The 19461-nt window shown below is 42.0% G+C and overlaps 2 protein-coding genes across 3 annotated transcripts; one reads left to right on the top strand and one right to left on the bottom strand.

Moving 5' to 3' along the window:
- The first annotated feature begins 953 nt into the window (after positions 1-953).
- LOC132463535 (homeobox protein engrailed-1-B-like) lies at positions 954-4764 on the top strand. Its single transcript, XM_060059802.1, has 2 exons — positions 954-1841; positions 3659-4764. Exons 1-2 carry the CDS (start codon positions 1283-1285, stop codon positions 3976-3978), a joined length of 879 nt encoding a protein of 292 aa, XP_059915785.1. The 5' UTR covers positions 954-1282; the 3' UTR covers positions 3979-4764.
- Positions 4765-10294: 5530 nt separating this feature from the next.
- Positions 10295-18441, bottom strand: cnpy1 (canopy FGF signaling regulator 1). Of its 2 annotated transcripts, XM_060059800.1 has the most exons (7): positions 18222-18441; positions 17705-17760; positions 17486-17588; positions 17121-17236; positions 11855-12067; positions 11080-11176; positions 10295-10864 (listed from the first exon to the last, which is right to left on the bottom strand). In XM_060059800.1, the coding sequence occupies exons 3-7, from the start codon at positions 17577-17579 to the stop codon at positions 10824-10826; spliced, it is 561 nt and encodes a 186-aa protein (XP_059915783.1). In that variant the 5' UTR covers positions 17580-17588; positions 17705-17760; positions 18222-18441; the 3' UTR covers positions 10295-10823. The 2 variants fall into 2 exon arrangements, with proteins under 2 accessions (XP_059915783.1, XP_059915784.1); XM_060059801.1 differs by lacking the exon at positions 17705-17760 and having other exon boundaries at positions 18222-18440.
- Positions 18442-19461: the final 1020 nt, after the last annotated feature.

The raw sequence follows: 19461 nt of genomic DNA, 5'->3' as shown, positions 1-19461 counted from the left end.
ATACAGCGTGTACATAATTCAAAGGGCAGGGCTGGATAAAAAATAAAACAGTATGGCAATGAATCAATTAGCACTACTACATGCCTTTCATTTTGATTGAAATGACGAATAGACGGTCTATAGGACTGTGCTTCAGAGTGCATAATATTATGGTTTGGGAAATAACAACATAACATTAAGTTGCATTGGGCCTGCAACATAATATATTTGTTAAAAACCAAAACTAAATTTTATTATTGAAAGCGTTAATTGTCATTATTTTATAATTGACATGCAGAGTATTTAGACGATGCTGCTTGTTGTGTGGGCCTATGCTTGTTGAATCAAATTGTGTCTGCTGATGAAATCTACAAATATGGCGACAATATAGTTTCATATACCAAAAGTTATAAATTAGGCCTATTTAAATTCGCGTATTAAAAAACAGTGAAGGCCTATTAGAAAACAATGACAAAACTATTTGCGAGAAAATTGAAAAATGAAGTCCAAATTCATTTGATATGCCATTGAATAAAAGTTTAAGGTTTTAATAATCGGAGAGACCAGTTGCTGAACCCGGGTCCTCTTCAGTTAGATCCACCGGGGGTCAGGTCAGTTTGACCTTAATTAGCCTACTATTTAAGGCCGACAACGATAAGTAGGCCTAGATATTATTACCCACATTCAAGAGTGGATATTAAGGGAAATAAAACCGAGAAAAAAAATCACTATATAAATATTTAGATATATAACTACACATATATAAACATGTTTATATAGTAAGTGAGTTATATATTTTGTTGGCATCATGACGGAATCAAGAGGTTTTGTGATTTTCATCCTATATAATCACTTCCTGGATGCGCTCCAGCGGCGTCACGAGCCACTATCAGCAACGGCTATTGGTCAAAGGCACGTGTCTTAAAGACCGTAGTACGACGTCATAGAGAAACCTTTGAGCCTATCAGAAATGAGAACGAAATTCCATAGTAAAAATCTTTGAGCGCTTCTTTATCCATGGTAGTTTAAGAGCTCAGCTCCAAGCAGCAGCTTTGGATTCGATGAAGCGCTGAGACTTTTGTTTTATACTTAAGATCCACACCGCGTTGATGGGTTTCATTTAAAAATGATTTTGTATCTTTAGAAAGCATGAATGAACCATTTCGTTTTATTCGTTTTATGACAACGTGTGAATAAAGACAAAGCCTAAATCAACAGAAGGGCAGCATCATTGGATTAACAACTTTGGAGAAGTAATCTGAAAGGTGGGGAAAGCGAACCTTTATTAAGAGTCTGAACAGCTATGGAAGAAAATGATGTTCGCAACCTAGAGCGCAATGAAGAGTGTGAAGAGGAGTCAGACGGAGACCTACGGCCTCTCCGCCAGGCACCTGGCCACCAGCCGCCCTTCACGATCACCAACTTCTACATAGACAACATATTGAGACCCGAATTTGGACGTAGAAGGAAATGTTGGACTTTCAACACAGAGGGAAATAGAATTGGAGTACTAAGACAGGAACATCTCAGTGGAAAGGGGTCGAAAAGTGGCACCCTACAGCAACCTGACCGAGGGAGTAAGGATGGGAGACAATGTTCGGGGAACTCGTGCCCCGACAAAGGCGACCAGAGAGCGGTCGGCGCGCCTCTGGACCTGGCCCCGGGGGACAGTGGGGACCACAGCCCAGACCACAGCCCCAGCTCGGACTGCGCGCCCCGGGACGCCCCGGGAGACCGCGAAGACCACAGCCCCAGCTCGGACTCCGACAGCAGCTCCCAGGCCGGCTCCGTGTCCTCGTCCAAACCCATGCTGTGGCCCGCCTGGGTTTATTGTACCCGATATTCAGATCGTCCTTCATCAGGTACGTCTAGTATCTGCTGCTTTGGTTTAGTTTAGGAGGACTATGGAGAAAAACATGTTATTACGTAGCAGGCCTGACAAAGTTAAGAGTTTGATTCGGCCGCAATATTCATGCCTGTTGTTCATTGTTAACACATCATTGCACAGGCCGATACCTATATTAGGCCTATTTGTTCATGTTAACGTTCCAAATCGTGCCGTAACAATATCACGTTAGAAGGCCTAAGTGGACTATAAATTATAACCTTAAAATATATATATTTCCACATTTTATTCCATCGTATTTTCCGAGGCCTACTTGAAAATTCGTTCGATAGAAAGACAACAGCCATTATCAGGTTATAATAAGAACTATTCGTTAATCCACACAATAATAATAAACTCAAATGGTTTCAATACCTTGGCCGAAAATGAACTATCACTTATCTATGATAGTTGTAATAAGTGTTTATTAGTTTTAATAAGTGTTAATCTCCGAGTTATTCGAAGGTGTTTTCCGGAATCTTCCGCTTAATATAAAGTTTCAAATGGTTTCCACATTTGAAGCAGGACGCCTTGGGTTTTGGAGAACGAGATGTTTGAGTTGGACGTTGAACAAAAATCAAGTTTAACGCCATTGTTCCTCACTGCTCTTTGTTAATGTTTAATTAGCATATTTTTAACAATGGGAATGGGGCTAAAATGAGCTATAAGGAAAAAGACAAATTATAAATAATACTAAAAAGTTGTCGAGTGATCGAAATAAAATCTCACATTTCCTGATTATATGTCTGTTTTAAAAAAACAATCAATAGCCATTGACCTAGGCCCATGAAGTGGACCTATGTGTCCTGGGCTACACGGAAGACATTGGCTACATAGCATAGCTCATTTAAATGAACAGACTATGTTAGCCCTTCAGAAGAGCCTCCTATTGTCATACTGGGACTATTTATGATCGCACACGCAAGATAAGACCAACGGTAGTTTAAGGGTATTATAATGGACAACTGACAGCTTGAAACGCGTTTAGGCCTAATCAATGAAATGATCATAGTAGCCACACTTTGGGTTTGCTATTGAACGGTTGGACCATCCATCCCAAACTCAGAAGAAGCCTCGACCGTTCAGCTTCCATCTTCAAGTTGAAGGAAAAGCTCACAATGGATCTCCCTCGAGGAGTTCCTCACCATCAACAAGAGCATCAAAGCACTGTGGAAATTAAGCTACTCTGAAAAATATAAATATAAAACCGAACACTATGGCTCTTGCAAAACAGATAATTCACAAAGATATTTGTGATTCTTTTATTAATTCACAAATATTAACAGAACAATTAATTACGTGCTTAGGCCACTCATGTTAACGTAGAAAGCAAAAAAATAAATCTAACACGGAATACCATTAATTTCTTTCATCTTGCGTGAGCACAAGGTTTCTATTTTTGCTTATGAAACGTGAGTTTAGTTTCTAAGGAGAGGAATAAGCGGAAAACCCCCATCCCTCCCGCCAACACCACATCCCCCACACTCCTCCACACAATAGTCCTTATTTTAAAGGTCTTTAAATGTGGTCCTGGATAAAAGGCCCTTTCGCATTAGGCATGGCGCTACAATGTTAGGCTTGGTTAAAGTAACTTCAAAGTGTGCTCCTTCCGTTCTATAGCTTACTACAATTAAACGAGTAGGCCTACTATGCCTATAACGTCAACGTTTCTGTCCGAGTTCATATTGGTTGTGATTTGGTCAAATGTGGTTAAATGGTCCAATTTGGTAAAATGATTGGGTGAAAAAAGCTCCAGCATTAAAGTTATTTGTATGTTATTTTGTACGACCCAAGGGCCCAGATCACGGAAACCAAAGAACACGGCGACGCCGAGCAAGGACGACAAGCGGCCCAGGACGGCCTTCACGGCAGAGCAGCTGCAGAGGCTGAAGACGGAGTTCCAGACCAACAGATACCTGACCGAGCAGAGGAGGCAGAGTCTGGCCGGAGAACTTGGACTGAACGAATCCCAGATTAAAATCTGGTTTCAAAACAAAAGGGCAAAAATAAAGAAGGCCTCCGGGAATAAGAACTCGCTGGGCGCTCAGCTGATGGCGCAGGGACTTTATAACCACGCCTCGGCCTCCAGGGAGGACAAGTCGGACAGCGACTAGCGGGACTACAGGGACACCTCCACACCATGCAACCTGTTCAAAGGATCATTGTATCAAAATACCAGCATTGATATTTAAGTAGGCCCTATAGTAAGCGTTCCGCTGTTTTTAGTGGGACATGTATTTTGTTGCAAACATGTAGCCTATAGTTTTTGTTTTGAATCCGTTAAACAACACTGCCAGGTGTGAATGTTTCTATGACTGAACTGATATGCTAAAACCCAAAGACGTCCGTTTCTGCTGCGCATTGGAACCGTGCGGTCAACAGCCTATTGTAGGCCTACCTCTACTGTCTGCGTCCCCTAGTCGGTGGTGTCTAGATAGACTCTTTACTGACGGGGGTGGTCTTCTACTGTCGGTCTTCTACTGACGGTGTTATACTGACGGTGTTATACTGACGGTGGTGGTCTTCTACTGACGGTGTTATAGGCCTACTGACGGTGGTGATCTTCTGCTGACGGTGTTATACTGACGGTGGTGGTCTTCTACTGACGGTGTTATACTGACGGTGGTGGTCTTCTGCTGACGGTGTTAGTCTTCTACTGACGGTGTTAGTCTTCTACGGAGGGTGGTGGTCTTCTGCTGACGGTGTTTGTCTTCTACTGACGGTGGTGGTCTTCTACTGACGGTGTTAGTCTTCTACTGACGGTGTTAGTCTTCTGCTGACGTTGGTTGTAAGCTGTAAGGGAAAACCTCCCTTCATAAGATTTAAGTTCGGGCGCGAATTTGCGCCAATGTGATGCATTTTAAATCTCAATTAAAATGTTCTACGCATTGTGTCACATAGCCTAATGAGTCTGTACAATTAGGATTGAGATTAACATTGTGTTTTAATCTGTTTAGCAAATCGAATCCACCAAGGGATAATTATTCGCCAACCCAATATTTGTGTCTATTTTTGGCCCAACATAACATTTATCATCGTTCAAATAGATATTTATTGTTGCCCAATTGTCACTAGACCTACGAAACCGGCGTCCCTTTTAATTGGGGATTTATCTGTCTTCAACAGAGCGATCTAAGCAGCCGCAGTTTATTTCTCAAAGTCACAAGCAGTGCAGAATAACCAGCCTGATCACCGTCAGTCCGCCGGGCCCGGGTCCGCGAGGCCCCGGGAACCAGCCCCTGATCACCGCCGGGGCCGGGTCCACCAGGCCCCAGCAACCGGCCGCTGATCAGTGGCGGGCCCGGGTCGACCAGACCCCGGGAACCAGCCGCTGATAACCGCTGGGCCCGGGTCCACTAGGCCCCGGGATCAGGCGGGTAGCTGGTCCTCGCTCTTATTCAACAACATTTATATGCCGATATTTTTGGTTAACCGAACCTCTTAATATGACCGTCAATGTCGAAAGCATGTAAGACAAAATGATGTACATTGAAAGGTAATATAATAAAATGTATAATTATTTTAGGCTATATATTATACAATATTAGTATTTACATAGGCTTAACACTGTAATTAATTAACTCCGAATTAACTTGCAAATACAACCTTCCCAAAATAATCGAGTAACAATCCAAATATCTTTAAAGTAATATAATTTAAAGGCCTATAATTCAATATCTAGCATATGGGGATCTCTGATAGCACGTGACTTGTAGCCAGGAGCCCGAATCAGCGCTGCGCGGGTCCGAGTAATAACTAGGGCTTTAGACACAAGTGAATGTTTGCAGTGTGGGGCCCAAGAGCCAATATAGGCACACATAGGATTGCTTAAAGCATTTGAAGTAAAACTGGCCAGAAATATGTGTGAAGACGGTTGTATTTGAATGCTTCATAAAATGCTTCATTCAATTATCTAAGACCGTTGGCATTTAGCAACATATAAAGACTATTAGACCTTTTGCCAATTTTCAAGTCTTCCATGCTTTGCCATTTATCCTAAACAATAGACGTTCCTTTAACAACGCCGATGGGAAAAAAGTAGGTAGTCAAATATTTTTGATTTTTTGGGGAAAATGTTATAAGTTAGGCTATCTGTTGTCTATAGGCTATGCCTTAAAATGTCTGAATCGTTAGGGGAAGCTATTCGCGGTGCAGATCTTGGTCTTGTTTAAGGGAGTTAGAAGGCCTAGCCAGTCCTTACATTCATTACTGTACATGAGTGATATTTATTTTGCAAGGCTCTAGGCCTAATCGCTCATACAACTATAGGCCTTTTTGAAATATACAGTCCTACAACGTTTATTCAAAAGACCATAGGCCTACTCGAAAAACGTAATCAACATAATGAAAAAGATTTAGTTGCGTTTTAAAGTGTTGCTAATTAAGATTCCCTATGTAGCCTATTTGTATTATTCAAATTAAGTAAGAATAGGATATTCGAACGTTTTATTAAGCAAATTATTATCTTAACTTTTAATCAGATAAATCGTTCATACTTAAAGATATTTCTTGTTTATTATCATTTAAACTTTTTTTTATATATATAATTTAAGACAGATGGAAGTAGGCACTACCAAAATAAATAATATATACAAAGATATTTAAATTATAATTCCAAATAACATAAATTGAGTACAAGAACATATACATAAATAAATAAAAGCTAACAACTGAAACAGACTTTTTGAAAAAAAAAAAACCTTTCCTTGCAAAGACCCAAGAACTTGCACAACTGACTCAATTAACTGCAAATGACATACCCATTTGCAACAAAAAAAAGAAACAATTTATCTAAAAATCCCAGTTGCCGCTTAAAATCTATCTAAAACCATCCATACACCAGAAAAGCTTTTGGACCACATCAGCTTAGACACTCAGGGTAACAGTGCATAATCAAGGAAGAAGGGGATACATGAAAATATGGAAAAAAGTAGAATGCAAATTAGTGAAATAGTGAGAGAGGAAGAAAGGCCTGGGAGTTATCTGTGTGGATCTTCCTATTGGCTGCTTCAGCAATGGACACAGAGACAGCAGCATTGACCTCAGCTTTCTGTGGAATGACTCCAGGAGCCCTCATCTGCATTTTCTTTCTTGTGTCCACTTGTATGTGGAAGTAAACAGGCAACAGTCTCTGACTGAACGATCTGCTGCACCTTGTCCTGACAATGACAGCTCGGCTCCGCTGGAAAGAAAAGGGTGAATACAAATAGTGGCTTGTGTGGCTTTACCTTTCTCTATTGGTAAAGGAATATTTTGAATAAGCGTTCCAGATATGTGGGGTAATGGTGGTGGATAGGGGTAATAGCCAGAAGTCCTGGACCATGGTCAAACTAACTGTACACACCAAAAGCAGCAGGTGACGGTTCTCATGCCACAATGGCTTTAAAAAAAGACAAAGAAAAACACGCCTTTCAGCCTGAATTAATTTAATACTTACCACATAAATGTATAGGGTTATTTTTGGTCTATTTAGTATACTCATAACTTACTTAATTTCATTTGAAATCATTACAATTGGAAAATTGTATCACAAAATAGTATACACTGCAATAGTGTTGTGCCTAATGTGGACCTTTAATAGTGAGATCAGTAATGTTTGAAGGTATTAAACAAGAATAACACCAGACTTAATGAAATGTAAGTGGCCTCATATAATGAACTGCTGGCAAATTGGAAATACATTTTTACTTTGTCAAGCAAAGGATCATATATTTATGGTCCAGTGTTCCATGGAAACTGGCTACCCTATGCCAACCCCACACCCCTACACTTTGTGTAACAGCCTGAGCTACCCCATACCCTAACCCTCCACTCCAAAATGTTGATGGCCATTTACCAGACGAATGATTTTGTATGGTTTCTTTGTATTTCACTGAACAGTTGTGACTGTGTCCTTGCAAAACAAACAAAACACAAATAAGTTAATATACATGGGTTTATTTATCTCAATCCCCATGTCGTGAAAATAAACCGTGCAGAAAAGGCAGAGGCCGAGGGCAGAGAAAAGAAAGTACATCCAAGTGCTATCTAGAAGTTTCCATGTGTCTGTGGCAGACAAAAGAGGACCCATCCTGTCCTCCTCTCCCCCCACTGGGTAATTTAGCCATAGTTCTCCAAAACGTTTCCTAGTCAAACTTGGAATATGGAATGAGGGGACGGGGGCCCTTTGTGGCGGAAATATAATTACGGCTGCTAAAGGCTTGGTGGAGGTGGAGAATGGGGGATGACATCAGGCTGATTTCACACCAGGACCCTGGATGGCTGCGCCCAAGCCTGGCCCTCGCTCCGCAACACTGATCAAAGCCTGCTGCAGCCGGCCCCAAAGGCAAGGAGAGGGGAGGCTTAACTATGCTAATCTCCAGGACAAATATATTTTAATCTTGTTAGAATACAAGTTAATGCCACAGCTCAGTGGCAAAACTTTACGGCATAAAAGTATAGGGTGGGAAGATAGAAGTTAGAATAATATTAGGGTAAACCAAGCACACACACCTCCAAAGATATTTTTTGAATTCACTTTGTGAGGATTCATATATCTTTGACACATTTAGAATGCCCAACTCTTTTGCTCCTCCATCTTAAAGTACATTGAAATACAGAAAATAGTAAGCATTATTTCATTTGAAGTCATGAAATCAACTTTTTTAATAATTAGTAATTAAAACTTACTTCAACCCCATTTGGAGCAACACACAGCTTCATACAGTATATCATATCTGTGATCTAAATGGACAGGAGGAACTCAGCCAGTACCCCTCCATAGCTTTGAGATCCTGCAACAGGAAATGAATGTTTAGCTGGCATGACTGTTGCCTGTCCCCTAGTAGTCAACCATCCACCTTGGTAACCCTTGATCTGTCAGGGGTATCAGCTTGGGGTGCATGAGTCGTTGCGACGGCTGGCAACACAATGGGCCAAGCTGGGGCTGGATCCTGCTGCTGCTGACACATTATTCTCTGATTAAAAGGGAAACCGTATTCACTCAAGTGTTGCCCCAAACAACGACTGTCCCCGCTTCTCAAGAGGCAAAATAAATAATATAGCCTTTTCAATGGCTTGGTTGAACATTGTCAGACTTTATATTATCCTTAATCATCAAAACCTTGAGACTTTTTAGTCTTTTATCCCCAGGGTTTAGGATGACTTGAGTTTGCCTTCAAAAAGATTGAGCGGTGGCATGGATGTCTATTTTCTCATCAGAGTAGAATATTTAAATTATACATTAAAATAAATAATAAAGTATGCAATGAGGATGGTAAGTGGTTTTGATCCAAAGCCAGTATACTACTGCTACTACCAATATTGTAAATATTAATGTTTTATTCAGAATATTCCAGTAGTTGCACCCTTCTCCATTTTTTCTGCGATTGATTGATGGTAAGGAAGGGAAGGGGTCTCGAGACGTGACAAAAGCATTCTAGAAACAGTGGCTGGGTGGGAAGTGTCTGCAGCAGTGCGTACTGTCAGAGCTTCATGTCTCTGGCGCTCCAGCATTAATGGCAGCAATAACACTTGTCATCCTGGGGAACAAGTTGCTGCCATCAGATCGCTTCAACTTAACTCCAAAAGTAATGCCTGTTATAATAGTTCTACTTCATTTAACATTTCTGTCTTAACAGAAGTGTGTGAAATGTGGAAATTGTTTCATCAGTCAAAGTTAAAGGGCCTTTAAATGTGGCGATACAAATCTAAGTTCTCCTAAAATCTCACATTAAGTATTACTTATGCAAAAATTGTTTGCATATGCCTTATTAATATTCTCACTCAGAGGCCCACATCAGTATTGGCCATATTGCCATAAGTGAAGATAATGTAGGACCCATGAGAAGGGGGGTCCTGTGTGCATGCAGTTTGCATGTTCTCCCTATGTTTGCATGAGTCGGGAAATCTGCTTCTGTGCCCTTGCAATCTGCGTCTGTGCCCTTGCAATAGAATGGCAGCCCATTCATGGTCTAGCTGCAAGGGTTCCCACAAGTTTCCATAGAACGAGTAAAGAAGATGGAAGAATGGATGGTGGCCAGCGAAAAGGCTGTTATTTTATTGCAATGCAACATCCCAAACGTCCAACATTCTAGGATACTCCCTTGGATTGAAAACAAGTATGTGGTACTTGTGGAAACGTTAACCTTAACCCTAAATCTATCCTTTGCAATACAGTGCTCTTCTTACTTTTACTTAAGAACACACGAAGATATAGCTCTGGGAGCAATTTCAAGTTCCCTTTCAAAATATACACCCAAGGAATTTATTAAAGAGTTGTCAACACTGGATATGAAATATAACCAATATATATAACACACTGGGCAATACTTAATTGTACCCATGTATAAACTGACACTGAACTGAGCATGATGTAGTTCAAAGTTTCCTTGGTCTAATTTTTTTCCAAATACCATTTACTAGGCCAACAAAGTTGGTCATTGTGGAGGATTAAGCATGAGCAAAATCTTTCTTTATTATTATTGTATTACAAATCTAATAATACAGCATTACAGCCTACAGTCGAGCCAGGAAAAGCTTTTCTGAGAAGGCCTCAAGTTATGTTTACACAATACACAACATGTCAAAGGAAGCCTATCCAAAAACTAGATCAAAATACTGGTTATACAATTAAGTTGTCATGGTTTATACATGACAATATTTTGCAAAAAACGTATGCATTAGAATTAGCATCATGAGCCTTTTCTTTATTCACTATGATGGTTATTTTAATACGCAATGGGTACATTTTGATTTTATTCAATGTGAGGGCTATCGTAATTGCATTATAGATATGACCGTGTATAGAGTGTGTTTCAAATAGTATGAACAGAGGCAAAGCGGAACGTCATTTAAAATGATTAAAATAACAAATTATTTTGTCCAAATGAGATTTCCCCCTCCCCAACAATTATTTGATAAATTATGAATATTCCTGGTCTCATCTTCATACATTATGTATATAAAAATGATAGAGTAACTATAACTCCTCATTTGTGTGTTTGGCGTCTTTACAGTAGTCTGAAATTGAAGACAAAGAAGATGTTTATTAGAAAATTGAATTGGGTTGCTACATTTGACATTTCGATTACATGTAAATTGAAGGGCCAGGTAGAATGATTATAGCTCTATGTAGAACAAGGGGGAAAAAAATGCATTCTTTTGATATCTCTGAAGGGGAGTGAATGGGGACTGGTATTTTCACACCGATGGTCCAATATGTCCTAGTACTGTACCTGACACGCCGGAACATAACTCATCAGCAACATGTTGTGTGTTCTGGCTGAAGAGCGAGATGATATCTTCATCTAGGTCTTCTAAAATGGTTTCACACTGCATGTGAGAGGAGAGAAAGGGGTCAGCCATGCACACCTAGGCCTTCAGTGTTTTTAGTTTGTCTTCTGAACGCGGCAGTCTTTTCTTTCCCTATACCGCAGCCGCCACCCAGCCATCTTGTCACGGGGCGGTTGGCTGGTGCAGCAACGGCACCTAGAAAACTGATATTTTCACTAAGTACCGTAAATTCTTCCCATTCGCTTGTGAAAGTTAGGATATCAACTCTTTGGTCTGAAAACGTCCAAAGCAAGAGGTAGCAGCAATCCGGCTTTAGGCATCATGGCACCATGGGTGTGCATACCTATGGCATCTATCACACGACTTTTAAAATGCATTACACACAAGCCAGGCCAAAAAGGTTCTTTAAAGAACTAAAATCTGCCTGATTATCAGGGCGAAGTATAGTCTATAGAGTATATATATATATATATATATATAGAGAGAGAGAGAGAGAGATATTGTTGAGTACATTTATTATTATATAGTCTATTATATAAATATTAATATCTGCCAACAGTTAATATCTGCCATGAGGAACTGTTTTCAAATCCCACATTGATAAGCCATTTCTTTTTGGAATCTGAATAAATGGGCAGATTGTGGCTTCCAAGCTGGAAAGGAATTTAATCGATTTAATTACTTCTTGGTAAAGATATAGATCTTCTTTTGACTCACCGCAAATTTCAAGGCACTGGAGGAATCCATTCCATCAAACTTGAAGTTTTGAATGTCTGGGAAGCTCTCCGTGCCTCCATTGTCTCTGGGAGCAAACCTCTTATAACGTTTCTCTTGAGTGTCGGGGTCTACATAGAGGGCATAGTCACTCATGCTGCTGCAAACTTCCTCCAGAAGCTCACTCAGATAAGTCTCAGACCGTGCCAAAGGAACCTAAAAAAGTACATCATTAAATAGATTGTATCACATAACGGAAAAAAGAGCCCCTAAACATGAAATGTTGAATGTCAAAATGTTGAACGATTTAAAAAATGTCCAATCAGGCAGTTATAATGTTTAAACAGATGACCCGCCAGGGTCAAAGTTCATGACCCCTTATTTCCGCTGTGTTTTCAATACTGCCCTCGTAATCCTTGAAAGGAAAAGTAAATAAATAGAAATATTTATCCTTTCCCTTTCTCATAAAGAGTCAGATTTTTAATCAGGTAATAATCAGCAGCGGGGTCTAGACACGCGTCCAGACAGGTGCTGCCCTGCTCTGCCTCCCTCTGTGGAACGGGTGGGTGAAACGGAGTGGGTGAAAAAGCCCGGTGGTGCTGGAAGTGAGGGGTGGGGGGGGGACCAGAGGACCAGAGGTTGAGGAGCAGTGAAAGGAGCCCGGCTGGTGGCCAGAGCCATCTTTACCCCTCTCTTGGGTAGGGCAACATGGGAGGAATCCTTATTTCCTGAACTACAACACAAGGCTTCTCTTTTTCCGTCTGCTATAAAAAAACGTCAAGTGCAGGGTGAACACATACCCCCCAGAGCCCCGCTCTCAGCCCTCCCCCCTCCCCCGGTGATGTCCTCTACCGATCACAGGGGAAACCTTCCATTTCCTTAGACTTTTCTGGTCATAGGCTGCATGGTTATGGGATGGCTGAGGATTTCTCTTACGTTTGCCTCTATCTCTTTCATACCTACTTTCCTCCACTTACTCGCCTCTCAGCTTGACAAGGCCTCCTCTGAGCTTGACAAGGCCAACGTGTATTGAGCCGGAAGTCAATGTGAAACAACAAGAGTGTGGTACAGCAAGGGGCCAAAGGTTGAAGACAAAGGTGGAGAAACGTGGGGTCACATTGGCTAAAGACGATTGGGTTCAGAATACAGTTTGACATTGATGCCAGTAGTAATCTGCCAATCACTGAAGTCCTTTTTAATTACTAAGTGTGGGTGGCTTCTACAGCCAGCATATTGCTAAGCTTGTGGTGATAAGAGATTTTAACATAAAAATAATGCTTAAATGAATGCAATTAATGAGACACACACACCAAATTGACCATCATGAATCACTGGGCGGTGGTCCAATAATCATCATCCCATGCTGTCAGTAATTAAACTCATCTATTGCCATTCGGCAGCCTCTTAAAGGAAGCTGCCATTCAAAGTGTGCTTTGATGAATTGGAGAGTGGGGGTTGGAGGTGACTGGCCTTTCCTAAAGATGCTCCCCTATTGAATCCCCATTAAACTGAGCCTTCCAGTGGAATTGTCGAGGCAATGTGGAATGGTGAAAAACTATTTTTTATTAATAATGACAAAACCAATAATATTATCACCAGAGGCTTCGTGATTCATTTCAAAAGTTAACCACTATTGGCATTTTTGTTTATTGCACAGTTTGGATTTGAGTCCAAGGACAATACAGACAAGGCGATCAGTGAAACATTTATGATAAACAAATAAAATATTGAACAATCATACCCCTCCACCTGTTTAAGATGTGTCCCAAAGAATAAGTTCATCTGTATGTTTTCATGCACCGTCTCATTTGCAATGCGGGACTTCCCCCCCATTCTGTAAGATTAGCATGTGGTCCCTCCACCTAAGTTCAATGTCTTAGGAGGACTTTAACGTTTCATTGTGGTGCCAGGCAGGTTTAACTTTTGTCAGCAATGACAAAACCCATGCCCCCAGGAAGTCCTACTGTTAGGAGGGCAAAGAGAAGAGAATACAAACCAGCAAATCCTCGGCCATGATGGCATCTAAGCTGTGACATTCCACCCTCTCTGAATCGCGCTGGGTCAACCTGGCTGAAAGGGGTGAAGCCACAAAGGGCACAGGGATCAAGGTTTGCCTTCTCCTGTGCGAGTCCCTTTTTTTGGGAGCAGCAGATGATTGACCAAACAATGCAAAAGGTGGAGGCTAGGTTTACTGGACCGCAGCGGAAGGGATCAGACCGCTGTGAAAAGACAACCAGCCAGTAAAAAGAGCAAGCAAATAGCCATTTGACTGACACAACTGAGTATATTTGAGAGATAGATAGATAGATAGATAATCTATCTATCTATCTATCTATCTATCTATCTATCTATCTATCTATCTATCTATCTATCTATCTATCTATCTATCTATCTATCTATCTATCTATCTATCTATCTATCTATCTATGCTGGAAGTAATAGTGTTTGTAAGGTTGAGCACAAATGTTCTTGAATCCTGTTTTCTCTAACACAGAGAGGGTCTCATATGTGCTGCTATCGCTGCGGCGGTCTCTTCGGACCGCTAGTGTTATCAGCCGCAGAGTGAGCCTGGAGGCTGTGGGGAGACGGTGTAGCTGTTTCATAGCCGTTTCATTTGATTGCCTAGTCCCACTGATCGTCGCGTCAACGTGTTCCCTTGAAATCCATTTGGACACTGTGCACAACCCACTCAAAGCACCGCGTCAATCCAGGTGGGGGAGGGGCCCTGCGCCGGCCTCGCGGCGGTTTGCCACGGAGGGGTCTCGCTTCAGGGTTACATCAACAAGCCAGAATGCTTGGAGCCGTAGCGGACTGTGGTGTTTTAAAGTGCCAAGCTAAGGACACAGCGTGTGACCCACCCCGTGTTCAACCACGTACCAGAGGACAGGAACTTATTAAATCGATGCCAATACCAGTTAAATTGAGCAATTCTCAATACCACGATAAAAAACTAGGGCCAGACAATAATCCCATGAACTTCAACATACACACCTTTGTTAAAAACATTTGAATGTTCCAAAAATACAACAACAGTGGCATGTAGCTTTCAAGTATTTAAAACAAACAACAACAATGTGATCTCCAACCTAAACGACAGAATAGGTCGTTGGTATCGTCCAAAACTACCCTTATGAACGTTAGAAGAAACAACAATATGTCAAGATTCTGTCTGCCAAAACAAAATTGTTGACAATCATAATGTTCTCATTGGATAAAGCAATATTTTAAGTTTTGGCATGGAAATGCACTTTGATAACAATTCTAGTGAAGTAAATGTAAATTGTATATATGATGATATATGATGTTTTCTTTGTTAGTAAATGCAACATTTTAGATCTCCCATTGTGATTCATATAGACGCTGCTATTCCTGAAATCAAGCAGCCTGCATAATGTTTGGATCCTTGTCTTTGTGTTGTGCAATGCAAGTAATCCGAGTTAATATGTTCGATTTTTCTAGTGACCCACGGATGACATATATATTCTTCTTCTCCGCGATTGACTAGGCGGACGTGTTTTTTTTTGGGGCAAACCAGAAGTTTATGTCCGCTTTGCTTCTGCCGAAAAGAGAGAGGAAGGTCCTGAGATATGACCACCCTGCTCTAGGGCCCGAAGGGGACCTCCAAACCACAACGTGGCCCGTAGGACAGGGGGGGGAAGGTCCTGAGATATGACCACCCCGCCCGACGGGGACCACCAAACCACAACGTGGCCCTCTAGGACAGGGGGGCAAGGTCCGCGTGTTAGGTAGAGGGCCGTCGGGGTGAGGAGGGAGAGGTATGGAGGGTGAGGGCCGTCAGGGTGAGTAGGGAGGTATGGAGGGTGAGGGCCGTCAGGGTGAGTAGGGAGAGGTATGGAGGGTGAGGGCCGTCAGGGTCAGGGTGAGTAGGGAGAGGTATGGAGGGTGAGGGCCGTCAGGGTGAGTAGGGAGAGGTATGGAGGGTGAGGGCCGTCAGGGTGAGTAGGGAGAGGTATGGAGGGTGAGGGACGTCAGGGTCAGGGTGAGTAGGGAGAGGTATGGAGGGTGAGGGCCGTCAGGGTGAGTAGGGAGAGGTATGGAGGGTGAGGGCCGTCAGGGTGAGTAGGGAGAGGTATGGAGGGTGAGGGACGTCAGGGTCAGGGTGAGTAGGGAGAGGTATGGAGGGTGAGGGCCGTCAGGGTGAGTAGGGAGAGGTATGGAGGGTGAGGGCCGTCAGGGTGAGTAGGGAGAGGTATGGAGGGTGAGGGCCGTCAGGGTGAGTAGGGAGAGGTATGGAGGGTGAGGGCCGTCAGGGTGAGTAGGGAGAGGTATGGAGGGTGAGGGACGTCAGGGTCAGGGTGAGTAGGGAGAGGTATGGAGGGTGAGGGCCGTCAGGGTGAGTAGGGAGAGGTATGGAGGGTGAGGAATGTCAGGTTTAGGGTGAGTAGGGAGTTGTTGGGGGAGGATAGGGGTAGGGGGGGATATCAACCAAGACGGTCAGTCTAGGGTCAGAGGTTGAGGTAAGGTGTGGGTAGTGAATGGTTGGAGTCAGGACTGAGTGGTATTGGTATTGGTAGATTCGTTGATGAGAAAAAAATGGTGCTTTTAAACTTCACTGCACAATGTAATGAATAGAATGTTCCACTGATACCCATTTGTACATTTCCTAATAAATTTCTCAATTGAAGGCGATGGTCTCCCGAAGCGATCAGTGCCACTAAACAGGAATCTGAGCTGCGAAGTATCAATAGTGGAGCCAACACCTCATGATAACCTGCTCCCGGGTGGCTGCCATTGTCCACCCTCCACTGGGAGGTGACCTCATTAGGTCTGTAGGAAGAACCTGGATCCACAGACAGTGTCCCCGGGGAGCAGACAGCCAACCGCCCGCTCTTTGTCTTAGTACAAGAGCCACGCAGCTGCCCTGGAGGCTTACAGCCTATTTACATTAACATTCAGGGCATTTAGCAGACGCTTTGGTCCAACGCGACCTACAATAAGTACATTTGTCAGAAGAAGGAGAAACAATGATATATCGGTTCAGTAAGGATGTTCATAGAACCAAGTGCCAACCACTAACAATCGCTAGGTTAATCCACTCCCCGAATACAACAAAGATAGCTAGGATAAGATGCTACACACAACTAAGTACTATAACCAAGTATGACATACAATAAATGTGTACATTAAGTGGCAGGACAATAATATGACCCTGTTTATATTATCAGCTCTATGAGCACATTAGCACAATGTTTGTCATTTAAGTGTTTTGAGTGTTTCCAGAAACGTAGACGTCCTAATAGCAGCCTACCTTCTTGTCCTGCAGCGTCCCGTCGGCGTTCAGGCGGAAGCTGCCCACGTTGATGGTCTTCTTGGGGTCCACCTGGCTGATGGAGTAGCTGAGCTCATCGACGATCGCTCTGCACGCTGCAAACACAACCAAACACACCAAAGCAACACCAGATTCAATTCACTCACTAGCTTTGCTTATTTACTTGATTAAGTTAAATCAAACCTGCACAGCAAACCAAATCTGGACATTCATAAAAAAATTATATTTCATCAAATTAAAAAAGTACAATTTGCTAGCCTGACAGCTTCAACCTCACAGGCTGAATCGGAGAAGGACCTCATTCCCAATCGTTAAAAAAACAGATATTAAAGTCTGGGTCTTACCTGAACAGTAAAGCACGGGGTCTTTCTTCTGATGGCTACGACTGATTAGGAGTGATAGCATGACTACAGCGATCTGAATAATCCATAAGGACATGTTGGGGAACTAGTATGGGGAGAAAAGAGGCACAACAGAACCAGTGCTATTAATAGTGTTATAACCCCAAATACATCACAATAAAAAATAAATGAAATCATATTAAAACAAATGTCATGACTAACTGAAGGAATGTGTAGTGAAATGAGTGCTGGTGAATGATATGGTGTAAATCCGCGTTCTGTCACAGAGTAATAATACTAGTTAGTGCTGTGTATGAACCTGCAACCTCACCACCTGCCAACCTGCTTCTCCAACACATGCCACCAGAAACCCTTCATTCAAGAGTTTCTCTCTTCTCCAACACATGCCACCAGAAACCTTTCATTCAAGAGTTTCTCTCTTCTCCAACACATGCCACCAGAAACCTTTCATTCAAGAGTTTCTCTCTTCTCCAACACATGCCACCAGAAACCTTTCATTCAAGAGTTTCTCTCTTCTCCAATACATGCCACCAGAAACTCTTCAGTTTCCATCAGTGAATTTTAACTCCTTTCACCATCGCCATCACCAACGACTATAACTAGTATAATCTGTAATATGTTAAAGTACTAACCGAACCAGTGTTCTGATACATGTAAAGTACAAGGTAAGGTATGGTAAGGAGAGGTAAGGTAAGGTGAGCTGCGGGAATCCCCTTACCTGGAGAGGGGTTTGAGCAAAAGTTTGCAAGACGAAAATTACAATTTGTTCCAGATGAAACTACAAGGATATATAAATGACACCACTTCGTTGGGTGATATATTTCAGAAATGATGACAACGCAGAGTAAGCGCTTCTTATATATGTCTATATTATCTATAATACATATACTCAGTCACTCAGTGGCGTGGTTGCTACGTGCTCGCCTGCGACGTCGCCACGTCCTGACAGCAGCGACCAATAAGCACTGACCCACCCACCACCAGCAGCCAATCAGGTGGTTTGTTTAAGAAACGAGTATCCAATCCAAATGACTCGATTTAGTTCACAGGGTTGTCAGACCTCAACGGAAATTCACAAAACGTGTTTTTAATGATTTTTTTATGCTGGTCAAAGTAAAAGTGTATGCCTAATCTTAGTTTCAAACTCTTCATAAAAGTAATACATAAAGAAACATATACTATATCGATCAGCCATTAAGCAGCATACCAGTTTGCAGTCATACAAGTTTCATGTCGACAATATACACATTATTAATGACATTATCCATATTATATAATATATTTTCATGATTTTATCAACAACTTCTTCAAATGTGTATTACCAATGCATCAATGTGTTTAATCATACAATGATTATTATAATCTAAACACTTATACTGGCATTATGTATGACCAAATATATGGAAAAATAATTTGGCAGAAAATTGCCTGAATTCACTACATGGTTGAAAGCAAATTGCACAACCATCTGCTAACCAATGGCATCACTATTAGCGAGTTCTGTCAAACAGACTAATTTTTCCCCTAAAAAATCAGGCATAAAATAAATCTTCACCACTCGTGTTATTTGGACAAACTTTGTAGTCACTTTGGAAAATGCCAATCAAGGTTGTAGGCCTATAGGTGAATCAGCCAAGACCGACCAGCCACCTATAGCACCTATAGTTTCTTCGCCATCTCCAGGGCTCAGTTTTGATCCTCCAAGATATTTCCATCATTGCGGCGTGCATGAAGAGCATGGTTTATTAGCTTGGTTTATCCTGCTCTCCCATTCTGAGTTGTGGAGTGTGTTCCAGATCCAGGGTGAGGCAGGGTGAATGTCCCTCCATGGAAACCGTTAATGGCTACAATCCCGCTTGCAAACCCATTCTTATCATGCAGCCTTCATGCCTAACCTGCGAGTTGCTCTTTAACGTTCTTCAGCCACAACCTGTCGACTGTAGTGTGCTCAGTGATTC

This window comes from Gadus macrocephalus, chromosome 8 (genome assembly GCF_031168955.1).
Source record: "Gadus macrocephalus chromosome 8, ASM3116895v1".
Lineage (NCBI taxonomy): Eukaryota > Metazoa > Chordata > Actinopteri > Gadiformes > Gadidae > Gadus > Gadus macrocephalus.
This window is presented reverse-complemented; position numbering and strand designations above follow the sequence as displayed.